The sequence below is a fragment of the Amblyraja radiata genome, unplaced genomic scaffold, assembly GCF_010909765.2.
Source record: "Amblyraja radiata isolate CabotCenter1 unplaced genomic scaffold, sAmbRad1.1.pri scaffold_458_ctg1, whole genome shotgun sequence".
In the NCBI taxonomy this organism is placed as follows: Eukaryota; Metazoa; Chordata; class Chondrichthyes; order Rajiformes; family Rajidae; genus Amblyraja; species Amblyraja radiata.
This window is the reverse complement of record NW_022630551.1, coordinates 18806-39943: the sequence shown is the minus strand read 5'-3', so window position 1 is coordinate 39943 and position 21138 is coordinate 18806. Positions and strand designations below refer to the sequence as shown.

Below are 21138 nucleotides of genomic sequence, written 5' to 3'. Positions count from 1 at the left end.
ACACACACACACACACACACACACAAGGGACAATTTTTACATTTACACCACGCCAATTTGTTTACAAACCCGCACGTACGTCTTTGGAGTGTGGGAGGAAACTGGAGCGCCCGGAGAAAACCCACTCAGTTCACGGGGAGAACGTGCAAACTCCGTACAGACAGCACCCGTGGTCGGGATCGAACCCGGGTCTCCGGCGCCGTGCGGCAGCAGCTCTACCCGCTGCACCACCGTGACCACCCGTTACTCCAGCATTTTGTGTCTTGTCTTCGATGGAAACCAGCATCTGCAGTTCCTTCGTACACAGATTATTGAACATGGCGATATGCTGATGACTCTGGGACTGCCTACTATAAATGGTTTGGACAATGCTTCATGTATGACAGTGGGACGTACTGTCTCTCCACCGTGACACGTATGTTTGTTAATCATGCTAAGCTAATAGATAATGTTAGTAGACGCAAACAGCTGGAGTAACTCAGCGGGTGAGGCAGCATCTCTGGGGAGAAGGAATGGGCGACGTTTCGGGTCGAGACCCTTCTTCAGATCTGCTGAGTTACTCCAGCATTTTGTGTCTACCTTCAATTTAAACCAGCATCTGCAGTTCTTTCTTACAGATAATGTTAGTAAATGAATTAGAGCATTTATTTGGAGTAACTCAGCGGGCCAGGCAGCATCTCTGGGGAGAAGGAATGGGTGGCGTTTCGGGACGAGACCCTTCTTCAGACTTAGTTCCTTCCTACATAGAACATATATTTGTCTAGACTTTCACAGTTCAGTTATTACTTCAGTTTAGTTTAGTTGGGGGAGTCCAGAACCAGGGGCCACACAGTTTAAGAATAAGGAGTAATCCATTTAGAACGGAGACGAGGAAACACTTTTTCTCACAGAGAGTGGTGAGTCTGTGGAATTCTCTGCCTCAGAGGGTGGTGGAGGCCGGTTCACCGGATGCTTTCAAGAGAGAGCTAGATAGGGCTCTTAAAGATAGCGGAGTCAGGGGAGAAGGCAGGAACGGGGTACTGATTGGGGATGATCAGCCATGATCACATTGAATGGCGGTGCAACATCTCTCTACATCACCGTCTATATTTCTCCTTTCCCTCTCCCCCAGACTCTCAGTCTGAAGAAGAGCCTCGACCCGAAACGTCACCCATTCCTTCTCTCCAGAGATGCTGCCTGTCCTGCTGAGTTACTCCAGCATTTTGTGTCTGTCTTTGGTGAAGCAGACTCGATGGGCCGAATGGCCTAATTCTTCTGGAGTAACTCAGCGGGTGCAGCAGCATCTATGGAGCGAAGGAAATAGGCAACGTTTCGGGCCGAAACCCGGAAGGGTTTCGGCCCGAAACGTTGCCTATTTCCTACAGGGTTTCGGCCCGAAACGTTGCCTATTTCCTACAGGATTTCGGGCCCGAAACGTCGCCTATTTCCTTCGCTCCATAAATGCTGCTGCACCCGCTGAGTTTCTCCAGCACTTTTGCCTACCTTCGATTTTCCAGCATCTGCAGTTCCTTCTTAAACACGGCCTAATTCTTCTCCTATGTCTGACGGTCCTTTGATAATGCAGGGGAAGATCTCTTATGCTACAGAGTAGAATATCTTTGTCACATCTTGAAATGTAATTTTAAAAATTGCAGTCATTATTAGTAAAGGGCTGTGTTGGAAATTCTAAAGGCCAAAGCTCCCTAGTCTCTGCTTTTTTTCAAAAGTCGTCTATCTGGTGTTGAAGTGACTTTCATGCAGTGAATAACAGGCTATTTTGGGCAGTCGGAGATACCATCTGATGTAATTTGAATCATGACTCACTATCCCTCCAGCAACTCACACTCAAAGGTGGACACAAAACGCTGGAGTAACTCAGCGGGTCAGGCAGCTTCCCTGGAGAGAAGGAATGGGCGACGTTTCGGGTCGAGACCCTTCTTCAGACTGGGAGTCGGGGGAGAGGGAAACGAGAGACATAGACAATGCCTGTCCCGCTGAGTTACTCCAGCTTTTTGTGTCTATCTTCAGTATAAACCAGCATCTGCAGTTCCTGCCTACACAAGCGAAATATGAGATGCTGTTCCTCCAATTGAGGAGGCCTTCAGATGTTTAACTCATTTGTTCTATATCTCGCTATATCACCATCGATATCTCTCGTTTCCCTCTCCCCTGACTCTGGCCACTGGTGACAATGTGTAAACTCCCAAATGAAGGGGTAACTTTTTCACACAGAGGGTGGTGGGTGTATGGAACAAGCTGCCAGAGGAGGTACTTGAGGCTGGGACTATCCCAACGTTTAAAAAACAGTTAGACAGGTACATGGATAGGACAGGTTTGGAGGGATAGAAACATAGAAAATGGGTGCAGGAGGAGGCCATTCGGCCCTTCGAGCCAGCATTGCCATTCATTGTGATCATGGCTGATCGTCCCCAATCAATAACCCGTGCCTGCCTTCTCCCCATATCCCTCGACTCCACTAGCCCCTAGAGCTCTATCTAACTCTCTCTTAAATCCATCCAGTGACTTGGCCTCCACTGCCCTCTGTGGCAGGGAATTCCATACATTCACAACTCTCTGGGTGAAAAAGTTTTTTCTCACCTCAGTCTTAAATGACCTCCCCTTTATTCCAAGACTGTGTGGCCCCTGGTTCTGGACTCGGATGTGGACCAAGTGCAGGCAGGTGGGACTAGTGTAGCTGGGACATGTTGGCCGGTGTGGGCAATTTGGGCCGAAGGGCCTGTTTCCACACTGTATCCCACCACAGATGCTGCCTGATCCGCTAATCCCCGACTAGCAAGCGTACACAAATCGCCTGCTGAGCCCGCGTGCGTGACGCTGCCTGAGCCGCTGAGTTACTCCAGCACTCTGTGTCTTTTCTTTAATAACCCACCATCTGCAGTTCCTTGTTTCGACCACGGGATGAGTCCGAAAAAACTGGTGGGGAATAGTTCCTTCAGCGCTCAACTCTGACCCAAGCCATGATTTAGTTATGGTGACCGATTGGCAGAGAGATGAGGAAGAATTGTCCTGGGTAACAGATAGTTCTATTCTAACAATAGTTACATTTCTCCAGTACTCTGTGATGTAGAAAATCGAGTTATAAAACAATAATGTCAATGGGGAAAAGGGAGATATGATCGCAATAATAAAGTTATTTCCCACCAAAATATTCACTTACAAAGGTCTTTTTAATTGTTAAGTTTGTTCATAAGTTCATGTCATAGGAGCAGAATTAGGCCATTCGGCCCATCTAGTCTGCTCCGCCATGCAGTCATAGCTGATCTATCTCTCCCTCCTAACCCCATTCTCCTGCCTTCTCCCCATAACCCCTGACACCCGCGCTAAACACGAATCTATGAATCTCCATCTATCTAAAACAGCGGTAGAGTTGCTGCCTCACAGCGCCAGAGACCCAGGTTCGATCCTGACTACGGGTGCTGTCTGTACGGAGTTTGCACGTTCTCCCTGTGACCTGCGTGGGTTTTCTCCGGGTGCTCCGGTTTCCTCCCACGCTCCAAAAGCGTACAGGTTTGTCGGTTAATTGGCCCTCTGTCGATAATTGTCAATTGTCCGTAGTGTGTTAGGGATAGTGGATGTTTGGAGTGTGGGAGGAAACCGGAGCACCCGGACTTAAACCACACGGTCACAGGGAGAACGTGCAAACTCCGTACAAACAGGGCGATTGCTGGTCGGCATGGTCTGCTGGATGGGCTGAAGGGCCTGTTTCCAAAGCTGTGTCTAAAGTCTAGAGACTGAATTTGGCATCTCTGGAAATGGTTAGGGTTAAATTCTATTTTGTGTTCTTTGTGGCAGGTATATCCTCCATTAGATTAGGAGGTCAAGACTGCACAGAGAACTCAGGTGTGGTCCAACCCAGACATTATGTGATAATAGTAACATAATATCACACTTATATGTAAATCCTCTTGCAATAAAGACCAACGTAAGCCTTTATAATTGCCTTCCATACCTGGCTGTTAGCACTGTGACTAATCTACTAGGACACGTCATTGAAAATCAACATTTCTTAAACTTTCACCAAAGTTCAGCGTTTCTGATTTATGTACAGGACGTTAGTCCACGTTATATATCCATCTGCAACGTACATCTCGTTAAATCTCTCAAAGCCGTCTCTGGATCACAAACCTTTGTTTTGCTCCCACTTCCCACAGACCCGCAGGTTTGTAGGTTAATTGGCTCGGCTGTGTATAGGGAATGAATAAGAAAGTGGGATATCATAGAACTGGTGAGGATGGGTGCTCGATGGTCTGCACGGACTCGGTGGGCCGAAGGGCCTGTTTCCATGCCACTGGAGACACCACAGGGGGTCATAGAAACAGAGAAACAGAGAAACATAGAAAATAGTTGCAGGAGGAGGCCATTCGTCCCTTCGAGCCAGCACCGCCATTCATTGCGATCATGGCTGATCGTCCCCAATCAATAACCCGTGCCTGCCTTCTCCCCATATCCCTTGATTCCACTAGCCCCTAGAGCTCTATCTAACTCAAGGTCCCTCCTCATAAGATCATAAGTGATAGGAGCAGAATTGCCATTCGGCCCATCAAGTCTACTCCGCCATTCAATCATGGCTGATCTATCTCTCCCTCCTAACCCCATTCTCCTGCCTTCTCCCCGTAACCCCTGACTCCCCCACTGGTCAAGAATATATCTATCTCGGCCTTAAATATATCCACTGACTTGGCCCTTTTTCAGACTCAGAAGGGTCTCGACCCGAGACGTCACCCATTCCTTCTCTCCCGACTCTCTCTCTCTCTCAGCCTGACCCGCTGTTAATCCAGATAATGAATGAATGAATGAGTTTATTATGTAAGTAGAGTAGTAGACGATGGGCCGAATTGCCTGATTCTGCTCCTGTCACTTGTGACCTCATGAGGAGGGAACCCCCTGTGGTGTCTCCAGTGACGGCCGGCGGGGGGCGCTGTGGGCTGAAAGGGGATGCAGTGATGGAGGTGACCGGCGGGGGCGCTGTGACGGGCGGGGCGGGAGGATAGCAGTGGCGTAACCTGCCAGTGGGGGCGCTGTGGGACAGACAGGGGTGCATTGACGGCATTGGCCGGCGGGGGCGCTGTGGCGGGCGGGAGGGTGCAGTGACGGCGTCGGCCGGTGGGGGCGCTGTAGCGGGCGGGGTGCAGTAGCGGCATAGGCCAGTGGGGGCGCTGTAGCGGGAGGGTGCAGTGACGTAACCTGCCAGTGGGGGCGCTGTGGGACAGACAGGGGTGCATTGACGGCATTGGCCGGCGGGGGGCGCTGTGGCGGGCGGGGTGGGCGGGTGCAGTGACGTGAGTTGCCGGCGGGGGCGCTGTGGGACGGGCGGGCGAGTGCAGTGACGTGACCTGCCGGCGGGGGCGCTGTAACGGGCGGGCGGGTGCAGTGACGTGAGCTGCCGGCGGGGGCGCTGTGGGACGGACAGGTGCAGTAGCGGCATTGGCCGGCGAGGGGCGCTGTGGCGGGCGGGGTGGGAGGGTGCAGTAGCGGCATTGGCTGGCGGGGGCGCTGTGGCGGGCGGGGTGGGAGGGTGCAGTAGCGGCATTGGCCGGCGGGGGCGCTGTAGCGGGCGGGGTGGGAGGGTGCAGTAGCGGCATTGACCGGCGGGGGCGCTGTGGGACGGGCGGATGCAGTAGCGGCATTGACCGGCGGGGGCGCTGTGGGACGGGCGGGGTGGGAGGGTGCAGTAGCGGCATTGGCCGGCGGGGGCGCTGTGGCGGGCGGGGTGGGAGGGTGCAGTAGCGGCATTGGCTGGCGAGGGGCGCTGTGGCGGGCGGGGTGGGAGGGTGCAGTAGCGGCATTGGCCAGTGGAGGCGCTGTGGGACAGGCGGGCCAGGCCAGTACAGGGGCCGCTTTACGACACCGGTTGCCAGGGCGGGTTTACGGCAGCAGCGGCGGCAGCAAGATGGCGGAGGCGGCGAGCGGGGAGGCGCCGGTTCTCGGTCACGGGGGCGCAGAGGGGCTCAAGGCCATGGCCAACCAGCACTTCAAAGGTGAGCCGGGCCCGGCCGCGGACGGAGCACAATCCCCGGCCTCAAGGGGGCGGCGATCCAGCAGCCGGCTGGTCCCGGGCCCCGCGTGGACAACCGCCTGGGCTGCCAAATAGTGGGACAGGGACAGCAATGGGGGCTGCCAAATAGTGGGACAGGGACAGCAATGGGGGCTGCCAAATAGTGGGACTAACTGCCAGTCGGGCTGCCAAATAGTGAGACTGAGTGCCAGTGGAGCTGCCAAATACTGGGACTAACTGCCAGTCGGGCTGCCAAATAGTGAGACGGTACAGCAATAGGGGTTGCCAAATAGTGAGATATTGACAGCAATGGGTGCTGCTAAATAGTGTGATATTGGCCGCTATGGCGGTTGCCAAATAGTGGGATATTGGCCGCTCGTGTGGGCTGTTAAATAGTGAGGCATTGACAACTGTGGGAGCTGCCAAATAGTGAGACGGTAACAGCAATGTGAGTTGCCAAATAGGGGGACCATTACTGTTACCAGGGCTGCCAGATAGTTAGTAAAAGCCAGCAAGGCCCGCTGCTAAATAGAGGGACATTAACCGCTAGTGGGTCTGCTAAATATTCTTGGTTTCTTGGTCCTCAAAATATTCCAAATGGAATTTAAACTGGAGGTGGTGGAGGGAGGACTTAAGCCAGAAAGGGTTATTGGGAAGAAAGAGCTACTTTAAATTTAGTTGCATCTGGTTGGGTAACTATAGTAGGGTGAAGATTATTCCATGCTTTAATTGTGCGGGGGAAGAACGAATTGCTGTAACACATCTGTCTTTGTAGCTGGGATCACAAATTGGATCGAATGCCCTCGTCTGCTCCTAATTGGTTTGGGTTTGGTGTAGGTCTTGTAATCTATGTCGAGCTGACCATTTAACATTTTGTAAAAACAGGTCAAACGGTGAGCTTGACGTCTGTCATGGAGAGTCAACTAACTACATAGCCACTGGGGACGGCCACATTCTGAGATATTGGCAACTGTAGGCACTGCTAAATTGTGAAACATTTACATCTATGGGGAGCTGCAAAATAGTGTGATATCAACATCCACAGGGCCACCAAGGAGTGAAATATTGACTTACTGGGGCTGCCAAATAGTGAGTTATTGACAGATACCAGGGCTACCAAATAATGAGATATTGATAGCTATTGGGATTGCCAAATAGTCGGATATTGCCACCATCAGGGCTACCAAATATTGAGATTTTGACCATTAGTGGGGCAGCTAAATCGGACTTTGGACTGGAGTCCTCGGATTAAGACAATTTGGCAATTGTAACTCCTGGTCCAGATGAGGATAGTTTATGACTCTTTTCCTTTCCCACTTTCCCTGCCATCTTCTCCCCAACTCCATTCTCTCCACATATGCCTGACCCGCTGAGTTCCCCCAGCACTTTCCTTTCTCACATTAATATTCCTGTGACTCAGGTTTTTTGATCACCTACAAACCTGTACGTCTTTGGAGTGTGGAAGGAAACTGAAGATCTTGGAGAAAACTCACGCGGGTAGAACGTACAAACTCCGTACAGACAGCGCCGGTAGTCAGGATCGAACCTGGGTCTCTGGCGCTATGAGGCAGCAACTCAACCGATGCACCAATTGGAAGGATGTAACTGGTGGAGTGCTCCTGGGATCAGTTCTTGGCCATCAGTTACTTACTATTTATATTAATGACCGGAGGGAGGGGGGGGGGGGAAGAATGTATGCTATCCAACTTTGCAGATGACTCAGAAATAGGAGGAAGGGCACATTGTGATGAGGATATTGTGACTTTGGATCAGGATATAAATGGAGTGAGTGGGTATGAACTTGGCAAAAGGCATGGAATATGGCAAGGTGTGTCAAAAAGGGGAATGACAAGCAGATTATTATTCAATGGGCAAGGATTGCAAGTGACTGAAGTACAAACAGATCTTGTGCATGAATCATTAAAAGACAGCAGGCAGGTGAAGTAAGTAATTAAAGAGGGATTGGCCGTTATTGCAAAGTGGTTGGAGTTTAGAAGTTGGGAAGTTTTGTTACAGTTGTACAGGTGTTGGGGAGGCTACACCTCCAATACTGCACACAGTTTAGGTGGTCTTAACTAGTCATAGAGCATGGAAACAGATTCTATAGCCCAACTGGTTCAATGAGAAAAAATATGTACAGAATCAACAGATTTTCCCCCTGGGGTAAATTTACCCCGGGTTGGGAACCTTGGTGTAGGGAGTGGATACGAAAGTGAGATAACATAGAATGGGCGATTGATGGTCGGTGTGGGGCCGTAGCGTCTGTTTCTGCGCTGTATCTGTAAACTAAACCAAATAGTTGTTACTCGAGATGCACCTTCGTGTCCTGGGATGGCAGGACTTTCATATGAAGAAAGATTGGATAGACTCGGCTTGTACTCGCTAGAATTTAGAAGATTGAGGGGGGATCTTATAGAAACGTACAAAATTCTTAAGGGGTTGGACAGGCTAGATGCAGGAAGATTGTTTCCGATGTTGGGGAAGTCCAGAACAAGGGGTCACAGTTTAAGGATAAGGGGGAAGTCTTTTAGGACCGAGATGAGAAAAAAAAATTCACACAGAGAGTGGTGAATCTGTGGAATTCTCTGCCACAGAGGGTGGTTGAGGCCAGTTCATTGGCTATATTTAAGAGGGAGTTAGATGGTGATCAGGGGGTATGGAGAGAAGGCAGGTACAGGATACTGAGTTGGATGATCAGTCATGTGGGTGGGTCAGACGCCACCAAGGCAGGGGAGCTGGATAATAAATACATTAAAGGGTATTATCGACGGGCCACGGCCAACATGGCACTGGGCAAGTTTAAGGCAGCATTGAAGGACTATGATACGGTGAGTGCAAACACCATACATTCTTTTTACAGCTCTGAGACCATAAGGACCACAATGGTTCAATCAACAGTGGATCCATGGTGCTTTATTGTCACATGTGTGAAACAGTTTTCGTCAAGCAACCCAGTAGTGGGTGGCCTGGCTACCGGCTGGAAGGCGCTCCGGTGAGGGCGGACCGGCTCCCGGCTGGAAGGTGCTCCCGTGGGGGCAGCCCGGTGCGGGGCTGAGACGCTGCCGTGTGGGCGGCCCGGTGCAGGGCGGAGACGGTGCTCCGGCGGCTGAGGCGGCGTTCTGGCGGCGGCGACCTGGATCCGGGGCTCGGCCGCGGGCCAGTGGAGGACAATGTCGGGAGCTCGCAGGGCACAGGCTGGTGCCTGTTTTCCGGAGCTCCCGTGGCAACAGCTGCGTCCGCTGGACTGGAGGGCGGCAGCTTCGACCACCCCCGGGCCGCGGAGCTTGAACCGCGGGACTGACTTACCATCGCCCGGTGGGGTATCGCCTCGGCGCAGAGGGAGAAGAGGAGGGAAGAGACAGTAACTCTAAGACTTTTGCCTCCATCACAGTGAGGAGGTGTTTGGTGAACTCACTGTGGTGGATGTTAATTTGTGTTTATTGTGTGTTGTTATTATTACATGTATGGCTGCAGGCAACAGCATTTCGTTCAGACCGAAAGGTCTGAATGACAAATAAAGGATTCAATTCAATTCAATCATATTGAATGGTGGTGCAGGCTCGAATGGCCGAATGGCCTACTCCTGCACCTATTGTCTATGTTTCTATGTGTCATTTTCTAACCATGATCTTCTGTCTCTGCAGACAAGGATTACGACAATGCCATTAAGTATTACACCCAGGCCATCGATTTGAACTCGGAGAATGCTGTTTATTACGGGAATCGTAGCTTGGCATACTTACGGACTGAATGTTATGGCTATGCCTTGTCAGACGCCACCAAGGCAGTGGAGCTGGATAATAAATACATTAAAGGGTATTATCGACGGGCCACGGCCAACATGGCACTGGGCAAGTTTAAGGCAGCATTGAAGGACTATGATACGGTGAGTGCAAACACCATATAATTGTTATTTTTACAGCTCTGAGACCATAAGGACCACAATGGTTCAATCAACAGTGGATCCATGGTGCTTTATTGTCACATGTGTGAAACAGTTTTCGTCAAGCAACCCAGTAGAGTGTCACCATACCAACTCCGCACTTGTACAGAAATAGTCTGCTGAGCCCACATACACGGGACACCATGTGTGGCTCCATTCTCCAAGCCCAGTCCAAGCTCCAGTTGTTGAGAGTGGTGCCCCAGGCTGCTGCAAGGCCTCCAGCCATCGCCTTCTTCTGGTCGGCTAGCTACCGTGCAAAAGGCATATGAGCAGAATCAAGTCTGCTCCACCATTCAGTCATGGCTGATATGTTTTTACCTTCTCGACCCCATTCTCCTGCCTTCTCCCCGCAACCTTTAACGCCCTTACCAATCAGTAACCCATCAATCACCGCTTTAGAAGTACCCATGTTGCCGCCCGTCACCCCCTCATCCTCTTGTGATTCATTGAACACAGCAGCTGTGGCAGATCCACAAGCCCACTTGCATTTATATGTCATATTTAACATAGCAAAATATTACAAGGATCTGTGCGGGCCTGTTAACAAATAAATCAGTGCTAAGCCAGGCGTGAGGAGAAGAGCGGATGATGAAAAGCTTGCTCGACAGGCTTGGCTTTAAGTGGCATGGTCAAGTGCGGTGGGGGGGGGGGGGGGAAAGAATTCGCAACACAGCTGAGTTTATAGAGGGAACCCAGAGTTGAAGGTGTGCCAACAGTGAAGCAATCTGGATTTATGCAGATCCACAAATCCTACTTATGCCGAGCAAAGGCATGCCTTATCCAAGTATCTGTGTTACGACACTCGCATTCACTGCCTAAAGAAGGGTCCCGAACTGAAATGTTGCCTATTCCATGTTCTCCAGGGTTTGAGCACAGACCTCTGAATGTTGCTGGCCTTGAGAAAAATTAGTCAGGAGAGGCTCTGTAAAGGGCCAGTCCCACTTACGCGATTTTTTTCGGCGACTGCCGGCACCCGTCACAGTAGGTTTCCGAAAATGTTCAACATGTTGAAAATCCAGCGGTGACCAGAAAAAGGTACGACTCTGGGCAACTACTCACGACCATACAGGCGTCACCCCGCAACCTGTCGACACGTGACACCTGTATGGCCGTGTGTAGTCGCCCAGAGTCGTACCTTTTTCTGGTCGCCGCTGGATTTTCAACATGTTGAACATTTTCGGCGACCTGCTGCGACTAAGACGGGTGCTGGCAGTCGACGAAAAAAATCGCGTAAGTGGGACAGGCCCTTAAGGTAGTGAAAATTGACGTGAAATTTTTAACATCAAAGCATTGCACAAACAGAAACCACAGTAGGACTGACGATGAATTGGATTAGGTGCAGGTTAGGACATGTTGAGAAGAGTTTGGGATATCTCTGGTTTAGGGAGAATAGGAATGTGTTATTGTCATCAGGTTTGCTGGTAAGAAAGATATATGGGGGAATTCAACAGCAGAACTGGGACAGGAATATGTAGATTATTTTCTTTATTAACTTTAATATGTTTGCTTTACCCAACCAATCTTGCATTTGATAGTCCTGCTTATGCAGAACGAAAGCATACTTTATCCAAGCATCTGTGTTATGACACTCGCATTCTGACCCGAAATGTCACCTATCCATGTTCTCCACAGATGCTGCCTGACCCGCTGAGTTACTCCAGCACTCTGTGAAACGTCACCTATCCATGTTCTCCACAGATGCTGCCTGACCCGCTGAGTTACTCCAGCACTCTGTGAAACGTCACCTATCCATGTTCTCCACAGATGCTGCCTGACCCGCTGAGTTACCCAGCACTCTGTGAAACGTCACCTATCCATGTTCTCCACAGATGCTGCCTGACCCGCTGAGTTACTCCAGCACTCTGTGAAACGTCACCTATCCATGTTCTCCACAGATGCTGCCTGACCCGCTGAGTTACTCCAGCACTCTGTGAAACGTCACCTATCCATGTTCTCCACAGATGCTGCCTGACCCGCTGAGTTACTCCAGCACTCTGTGAAACGTCACCTATCCATGTTCTCCACAGATGCTGCCTGACCCGCTGAGTTACTCCAGCACTCTGTGAAACGTCACCTATCCATGTTCTCCACATATGCTGCCTGACCCGCTGAGTTACTCCAGCACTCTGTGAAACGTCACCTATCCATGTTCTCCACAGATGCTACCTGACCCGCTGAGTTACTCCAGCATTCCAACACAAATTGGTAGTATCCACAGTTCCTCGTGTCTACACTTTTACTGAGTCAGCTTTTAAGATTTGTGAATCAAAAAGAATTATTAGAAGCATAAATGGGGTGAGGAAATGGCGTCCATTCGGAATCTGGAGAGTGGACAGAGTGGTGAGGTTGTAGTACAAGCTCGTTTTCACCACCGATTGCATGAATCAATAATTCTATCAGTGATGGGCCTATAAGCGATAGGATTTTATACAGAGCAAAAAACAAACAGATGGAGGAACTCGGCGGGTCAGGTAGCATCCGTGGAGGGTATGGACAGACTTTATCCTGTATCCCTACATTGTGGGCGGCTTGATGGTAATCATGTACATATTATCTTTCCGCTGACTGGGTAGCAGACAACATCAAAAAAAGCTTTTCATTGTACCTCGGCACACGTGACAATGAACTAAACGAACAGACTAGCCTTTCGGGTCAGGAGCCTCCTTCAATCTTTGAAGAAGCATAGAAACATAGAAAATAGGTGCAGGAGTAGGCCATTCGGCCCTTCGAGACTGCACCGCCATTCAATATGATCATGGCTGATCATCCAACTCGGTATCCTGTACCTGCCTTCTCTCCATACCCCCTGATCCCTTTAGCCACAAGGGCCACATCTAACTCCCTCTTAAATATAGCCAATGAACTGGCCTCAACTACCTTCTGTGGCAGAGAATACCACAGATTCACCATTATCTGTGTGAAATTTTTTTTTTCACATCTCGGTCCTAAAAGATTTCCCCCTTATCCTTAAACTGTGACCCCTTGTTCTGGACTTCCCCAACATCGGGAACAATCTTCCTGCATCTAGCATCTAGCCTTGAAAAAGTTCTCCTCCGCTCAACACTGGGACTTTATACTGTTGAAAAGAAGTCGGACTAACCATTGAAGTGAAGTTTTTCCAGTGTGTAATCTCTCAAAATGAGAGGGAAGACAGCCAGCAAATTGCATGTGATAGAACAGCGGCCTCTTACAGCTAGGAGCATTTGTGGTGGTTGAAACTAAATTTAGCATTCAACTCCACAAGGCAGTGTTAGGATAGCTGTGATTGTTATTTCTGGAAAGTAATTGCTCCCACTCTGTGCACACGGAGTCGAGTTCACTGCAGAGAATGAGGGCTCTGGATTCCCCTCAAATCATATCCAATATGGATTAGACACAAAATGCTGGAGTAACTCAACGGCTCAGGCAGCATCTCTGGAGAAAAGGAATAGGTGGTGTTATTGGTCGAGACCCTTCTTCAGACTGAGACTCAGGGGAGAGGGAACTGAGAGATATAGATAGCACATAGAACAAATGAATGAAAGATTTGCAAAATGCAACCATGATCAAGGAAAGGTGGAGCCCACAATGGTCCATTGTGATTTGGGGCATCTTTACAATGCAGTGGTTGGTTGAGAAGTGCTCCTTCCTTTCCTTTGTAACTATGGTCAGTGTATCTACGGCACATCAAAGGGTCTATTTCTGTACTGTGCCTGCCTGTCTGTGGCTCTAAGAGCTCTGCCCACACCATTGAAAATAGCAATGGAAAATAATGGTTGACTGGGCCAAGGGAGACCAGCAGTTTAGTTTAGAAACACAATGCAGAAACAGGCCCTTCGGCCCATTGAGTCCGTGTCGACCAGCGATCACCCATACACTAGCCAATTAACCTACAAACCTGCACGTCTTTGGAATGTGAGATTCAACTGGACAACGCAGAGAAAACCCACGCAGGTCATGGGGAGAACGTACAAACTCCGTACAGCCGTGGTCAGGATCACACCCGGGTCTCTGGCGCTGTGAGGCAGCAACTCTACCGCTGTGCTGCACTAGCGGCAACATATTTTCCCTGTATTAGACAATAGACAATAGGTGCAGGAGTAGGCCATTTGGCCCTTCGAGCCAGCACCGCCATTCAATGTGATCATGGCTGATCATCCACAATCAGTACCCCGTTCCTGCCTTCTCCCCATATCCCCTGACTCCGCTATTTTTAAGAGCCCTACCTATCAAGCTCTCTCTTGAAAGCATCCAGAGAACCTGCCTCCACCGCCCTCTGAGGCAGAGAATTCCAGACTCGCCACTCTCTGTGAGAAAAAGTGTTTCCTTGTCTCCGTTCTAAATGGCTTACTCCTTATTCTTAAACTGTGGCCCCCCCAACATCGGGAACATGTTTCCTGCCTCTAGTGTGTCCAAGCCCTTAACAATCTTATGATCCCCTCTCAACCTTCTAAACTCCAGTATTGGAATAAGTTTGTAGTTATATGGTCGGACTTCTCCTTGATCTCGTTAAAACCATAGTTTAAAACTAAGCTTAAATGTTCTTATTCTTCAATTCGAGGAACTGCTGCTGATGGATGTCTGATTAATGATCGGTGTGGGATTTTAGTCTGCACATTGATGACATGTTTTGGGACATGTTTGGGCTGTGCTGGGTGCTAGCAACTATGGGCCTTAGATATGTTTCCCCTCCTCTCTTCCCACCTCCCCCATATTTTTGAATACTCCACAGTATGAGAGGCAGAGCTGCTACCTCACTGTGCCTGAGAGGGTGCTGTCTGTGGAGTTTGCATGTTCCCTCTGATCGTATGTATGGGTTTAACTCGTGACAGCTCCAGTTTCCTCCCACATCCCAAAGACATTCAGATTTACAGGTTAATTGCCCCAAGTGTGTACACAGTGGATGCAGAAGTGGGATAACAGAAGCAGCGTGAACGGGTGGTTGACGGTTGATGTGAGGACTAGGCGGGCTAAAGGGCCTGTATCCATGCTGTATGTTTTAACCAAAAATCATCGCTCTTTATAGCTCCACGGAACCAGTTGCTCACTCATGTGGAATGCTGAATAATTCAGAGTAAAAGGACGTACCTTTAGAAAGATGAGATGGAATTTGTTTTGTCACAGGGTGGTGAATTTGATGCCACGGACAGCTTTGGAGGCCAAGTCAATGATAGTTTTAAGGCGGAGATTGACAGATTCTTGATTGTAGGTTATGGGAAGAAGGCAGGAGAATGGGGTTGAGAGGGAGAGATAGATCAGCCATGATTGAATGGCGGTGTAGACTTGATGGGCCGAATGGCCTAATTCTGCTCCCATAACTTCTGAACTAATTAAGTGTAATAAGACTCTTGAACCATGGACACCATCACAACTGAGTTGACTCCTGCCCACCCTGACTCCCAGCAGAACAGGCAGAAACCCAGGCACATTATTTCCAGGCTGGTCATACGCCGCCCCCAACAACTGAACCATTGGAGAAACCTGATTAGTTAAAGAGGAGGAAAAAAAATGTTTGGCACTTGACGCACGGGACGTAAACAGAGGGGGAGAGGGAGGGATGGAAGCGATTTGTAGGATGGGCTGTCATTGGTATTTAAAAGTGCCGTGGCTTCACAGTGTCCAAAGAAGATGTCCTCCCGTCTGTGTACACACACGTCTCTGCTTCGATGCGAGGGGAGCCTAGCTGTGAGACAAACCTGTTACCGCACTGTGAGTCTATTGAATGAGAAAAGGAATTTGCGAGTATAGATATTTTACTTTTGACCGTTGCCCGTGGTACTTTAAAGCGAGTTATTCTCTTGCGTTTGGTGCGATGCCCGCCGGCAATAAATTCTACAAACGTTGGCAGCAGTTTGAACAGTTTCTGCCGCGCATTGTCAGGTGCGTGGTCAGAAATGTCAGGGTATTTATAGCGGCCTTGTAATGGTGATGAAGTTCGTGTGGAAGCTTATCAGAATTATTCCACGCACAGTCAGTTGTTATAAATACAAGTTGGGTTTACGCATGTCTTATTTTAGTACCTCATCAGCCTGGTTTCCCCCCCCCCCCCTACTTAAAATATTTTAGAGTCATAAAGAGACACAGCATGGAAATGGGCCCTTCGGCCCACTGAGTCCGTGCCGACCATAGACCCTCCATTCACACTAATCTTCCTTTCATTCCATTTGCCATCACCTGCACTAGGGCGATGTAGTTTGTTTGTTTGGTGATACAGCGTAGAAACAGGACCTTTGGCCCAGCCTGTCCATGCCGACCATCGATCACCCCATTCACACCAGTCACACTTTCACATCCACCCACCTACATACTTGGGGCAATTTACAGAGGCACGGTGGCGCAGCGGTAGAGTTGCTGCCTTACAGCGAATGCAGCGCCGGAGACCCGGGTTTGATCCAGACTACGGGTGCTGTCTGTACGGAGTTTGTACGTTCTCCCCGTGACCTGCGTGGGTTTTCTCTGAGATCTTCGGTATCCTCCCACACTCCAAAGGTTTGTAGGTTAATTGGCTTGGTGTATGTGTGTAAATTGTCTATCATTTGGTTAACAATGGCTAACCTGTGAATGAAGTATATTTGATTGTAATATCCTAAGAGAAATATATTTTTTAAAGCCATCAAAGTGGTTTAACATAATTGAGCTGACGATAATGCTGTTTATGGAAAAAGATTCCAGCTTTCTTCCACCGTGTGTGTGTGTGTATGTGTGTGTGTGTGTGTGTGCGTGTGTGTGTGTGTATATGTGTGTGTGTGTGTATATGTGTGTGCGTGTGTGTGTGTGTGTGTGCGTGTGTGTGTGTGTGTGTGTGCGCCTGTGCCTGTGGAGGTTGTATTGTTTAATAGCTTGATAATTGTAGTGAAAAGGTCATTCCTGACCCTGGACGTTACAGTTTTCAGGCTCCTATATCTTCTTAGTTTAGTTTTAGTTTAGAGATACAGTGCGGAAACAGGCCCTTCGGCCCACCGGGTCCGTGCCGACCAGCGATCCCCGCACATTAACACTATCCTACACACTAGGGACAATTTTTACATTTACCAAGCCAATTAACCTACAAACCTGCACGTCTTTGGAGTGCGGGAGGAAACCGAAGATCTCGGAGAAAACCCACGCAGGTCACGGGGGGAACGTGTAAACTCCGTACAGACAGCACACGTAGTCGGGATGGAACCCGGGTCTCCGGAGCTGCATTCGCTGTAAGGCAGCCACTCTACCGCTGCACCACCATGACCGCCCTTCCCGATGGCAGGAGTGATATGAGAGTGTGGCCAGGGTGGTGTGGGTCTCTGCTGATGCTGGCTACCTTTTAGAGGCAGTGCCTCCTGTGGATCCTTTTGATGGTGGGGAGGTCAGAGCCTACAATGGACTAGGCAGTGTCCAGCACTTTTTAACCTAATTACACTCCATCACCTGTTTTAATTTCTCTCTGTCTACTCAAACAGTTTTCTACCTTGATACGTTTCAAATTTCATTCAAACAGACACATAGCTGCAATACACATTGGATTGTGAGATCTGACAGTACTTTGGTACCAGTGCAACAAGGTCACAGAGTGCTGGAGTAACCTTGCAAAGTCCCGATCCAAAATGTAACCAGTCCATGTTCTCCAGGGGTGCTACCTGACCCGCTGAGTCACTCCAGCACTTTGTGTCTTTGTTTTGTAAACCAGCTTCTGCAGATGCTTGTTTTAGGCGAGAGCGAAGCTGTACGCCACACCTGGGATGTCTTTGAACCATTCATCTCTCATCCTCCAGGTGGCAGCCTCGTGCTACATACATTTCACCCTCGCCATTTGTCTTCATGTAGCGACAAGCATCATCGATCGGCTCATGTAAAAACAAGGTCCGCTGGCTAACTCATCCAATGCAAAGCCTTGGTTGCTGTAGCTCTTGTAGAACATAGAAGATAAAACAGTACAGCACAAGAATGGGCCCTTCAGCCCACAATGTATGTGCCCAACATGATGCCAAGTTCAACTCATCTCATCTGCCTGTACATGATCCATATCCCTCCATTCCCTGCCTATCTAAAGACCTCTTGAACACCACTATCATCTCTGTCTCCACCACCATTGGCAATGTATTCCAGGCATCCATCACTCTGTGTAAAAGATAAACTTGCTCCGCACATCTCCATGAAACTTTCCTCCTCTCATCATATAGCTATGCCCCCTAGTGTTGGACATCTCCACCCTGGGGAACAACGTTTTGACTGTCTATCCTATCTGCGCCTCTCGTAATGTTATATACGTAAATATACATACGTGTAGGAAGGAACTGCAGATGCTGGTCCAGACAATAGATGCAGGAGTCGACCATTCGGCCCTTCGAGCCAGGTGTTCATGGCTGATCATCCACAATCAGTACCCCGTTCCTGCCTTCTCCCCATTTCCCCTGACTCCGCTATCTTTAAGAGCTCTATCCAACTCTCTCTCTTGAAAGCATCCAGAGATTGGCCTCCATTGCCTTCTGAGGCAGAGAATTCCGCAGATTCACAACTCTCTGGGTGAAAAAGTTTTTCCTCGTCTACGTTCTAAATGTCCTACCCCTTATTCTTAAACTGTGGCCCCTGGTTCTGGACTCCCCCAACATTGGGAACATGTTTCCTGCCTCTAGCGTGTCCAATCCCTTAATAGCCTTAAATGTTTCAATAAGATTCCCTTTCATCCTTCTAAATTCCAGTGCATACAAGCCGAGTCGCTCAATTCTTTCAACATATGACAGTCCCGCCATTAACCTCGTGAACCTACGCTGCACTCCCTCAGCAAGTATGTCCTTCCTCAAATTTGGAGACCAAAACTACACACAATTCTCCAGGTGTGGTATCACTAGGGCCCTGTACAACTGCAGAAGCAAATTCTGACCCGAAACGCCACTCGTTCCTTCTCTCTGGAGATGTTGCCTGTCCCACTGAGTTACTCCAGCATTTTGTGTCCACCTTCTATATATACGTTTTATCCTCTGTCGTGATAATGTGCCTATCTGTTCTGTCGCAGGTGGTCAAAGTAAAACCAAATGACAAGGATGCAAAAATGAAATACCAAGAATGCAATAAAATCGTCAAGCGGAAAGCGTTTGAGCGTGCAATAGCAAATGATGAGCTGAAGAGATCGGTGGTAGACTCTTTGGATATAGAGAGCATGAGTAAGTATCCAAGATGTTTGGCTTTTAAAATGGAGACCGTCATGTTCTGCTTTATTTAACCCTTGAACCCTTGGAATGAGTTAACACAACCTGTAGCTATTTGCTTCCGTTTCCATTCACTGTCCTGGAGGACAGGCATGGACCTAATTTGGCACTGCTGCAGTTCCTCTCCTTCCCCTCCCAATACCCCTCCCCCTCTCCGGACAATGCCCTTTAAAAAGCTCTATCCAACTCTCTCTTGGAAGCATCCAGAGATTGGCCTCCATTACCTTCTGAGACAGAGAATTCCACAGATTCACAACTCTCTGGGTGAAAAGGTTTTTCCTCGTCTCCGTTCTAAATGTCCTACCCCTTATTCTTAAACTGTGGCCTCTGGTTCTGGACTCCCCCAACACCGGGAACATGTTTCCTGCCTCTAGCGTGTCCAATCCCTTAATAGTCTTAAATGTTTCGATAAGATCGCCTTTTATCCTTCTAAATTCCAGTGCATACAAGCCAAGTCGCTCCATTCTTTTAACATATGACAGTCCCGCCATTAACCGCATCACTCTAACCCACCAACCTCTCGAAGTACGGTGTCAGAGTCACACAGCTTGGAAACTGATCCTTTGGCCCAACTTGCCCACGCCGGCCAACATGGCCCAACTTGCCCACGCTGGCCAACATGTCCCATCTATAGCTGCTGCTGCTGCTTCTCAAAAAGGAAACACAAGGTACTGGTCTTAAGACTTTGTGCCTTTTTTCCTGAAATCTTCCATCTGATTACCCAGAAGTTTAAAATAAAATGTAATACAATGACTCCTGCTCCCCCAAAGTCTGAAGAAGGGCCTCGACCCGAAACGTCACCTATACCATCTCTCCATAGATGCTGCCTCACCCGCTGAGTTTCTCCAGCATTTTTGTCTACCCCCAATGCTAACAGTAAGTTTTTCTTTTCCCCTGCCCCCCCCATTTCTCCACCACCTTCTACCCAACCCCACCCCGAATCTAACCTGTGTTGTAATTTTGCGCGTGTTGCCATCTCTCATTCTCCTAGGACTTTGTTTTTGTGTTTAGCAATCGAAGGCGACTACACTGGTCCCAAACTGGAAGATGGCAAAGTCACTTTACAGTTCATGAAGGACTTAATGCAGTGGTTTAAAGACCAGAAGAAATTGCACAGAAAGTGCGCTTATCAGGTGAGAGACTCTCCTTTCACACTGGGTTAGGTGACAGCGCCAATCCCTGGCTGGAGTTTACTCTGTCAGAGGTATCTACATAAACAGTAATGTCAGCATGGGATAAGATTACCCTCGAAGGGCCAAATGGCCTACTCCTGCACCTATTGTCTATTGTTTATTCCTCTTGTTGATTAAACCACTTGCTTGGCGTAATCCCTTGCCTGTGTATGATGGGCCTAATGGTCTAGCTCTGCTCCTAGCATGGGGGTGGGTGGGGTGAGGGTGGCACAGTGGTGCAGCCTTGCTGCCTTGCAACGCTAGAGACCTGGGTTCGATCCTGACTACGGGTGCTGTCTGTTCAGAGTTTGCATGTTCTCCCCGTGACCTGAGTGGGTTTTCTCCGAGATCTTCAGTTTCCTCCCACATTCCAAAGACGTACAGGTTTGTTGGTTAATTGGCTTGGTGTGTGTGTAAATTATCCCTAGTGTGTGTAGGACATTGTTAGTGTGCGGGGATCACTGGCCGGTGCGGACCCGGTGGGCCGAAGGGCCTGTTTCCGCGCTGTATCTCTAAACTAAACTAAACTAATCACTTATGACCTTATGCATGTGCACTTTCTTCAATTTAAGGAGGTGGGGAGGGTGTGGCACTAAGACACTACAGTCATCGGAGAAGATTGGGGCCTGGCTTCCTTCCTCTGTTGAAGAGAAGACGTTTTTTTGAATCATGAAGGGTTTTTTAAGGTAGATTTAGCTTGGGTTCAGCTTGGAGATACAGCGTGGAAACAGGCCCTTCGGCCCACAGGTTCCATGCCGACCAGTGATCACCTGTATACTAGTTCTGTTCTACACACTCGGGGCACTTTACAGAAGCCAATTAACCTGCACGTCTTTGGAGTGTGGGAGGAAACCAGAGCACCCGGAG

General features: G+C 49.1%; 1 protein-coding gene across 2 annotated transcripts in view; it reads left to right on the top strand.

The window, feature by feature from the left end:
• Positions 1 to 5869: 5869 nt before the first annotated feature.
• ppp5c (protein phosphatase 5 catalytic subunit) overlaps positions 5870 to 21138 on the top strand; it is a 33147-nt gene continuing 17878 nt past the window's right edge. Inside the window, exons 1-4 of one of the 2 annotated variants that reach the window (XM_033016724.1) lie at positions 5870 to 5978; positions 9640 to 9881; positions 18907 to 19054; positions 20111 to 20232. In XM_033016724.1, the coding sequence (XP_032872615.1) occupies positions 5891 to 5978; positions 9640 to 9881; positions 18907 to 19054; positions 20111 to 20232 (600 nt within the window). In that variant the 5' untranslated portion in view covers positions 5870 to 5890. Of the gene's footprint in view, positions 5979 to 8723; positions 8824 to 9639; positions 9882 to 18906; positions 19055 to 20110; positions 20233 to 21138 lie in introns of those variants that run through there. The other variant, XM_033016726.1, reaches the window with a different exon arrangement.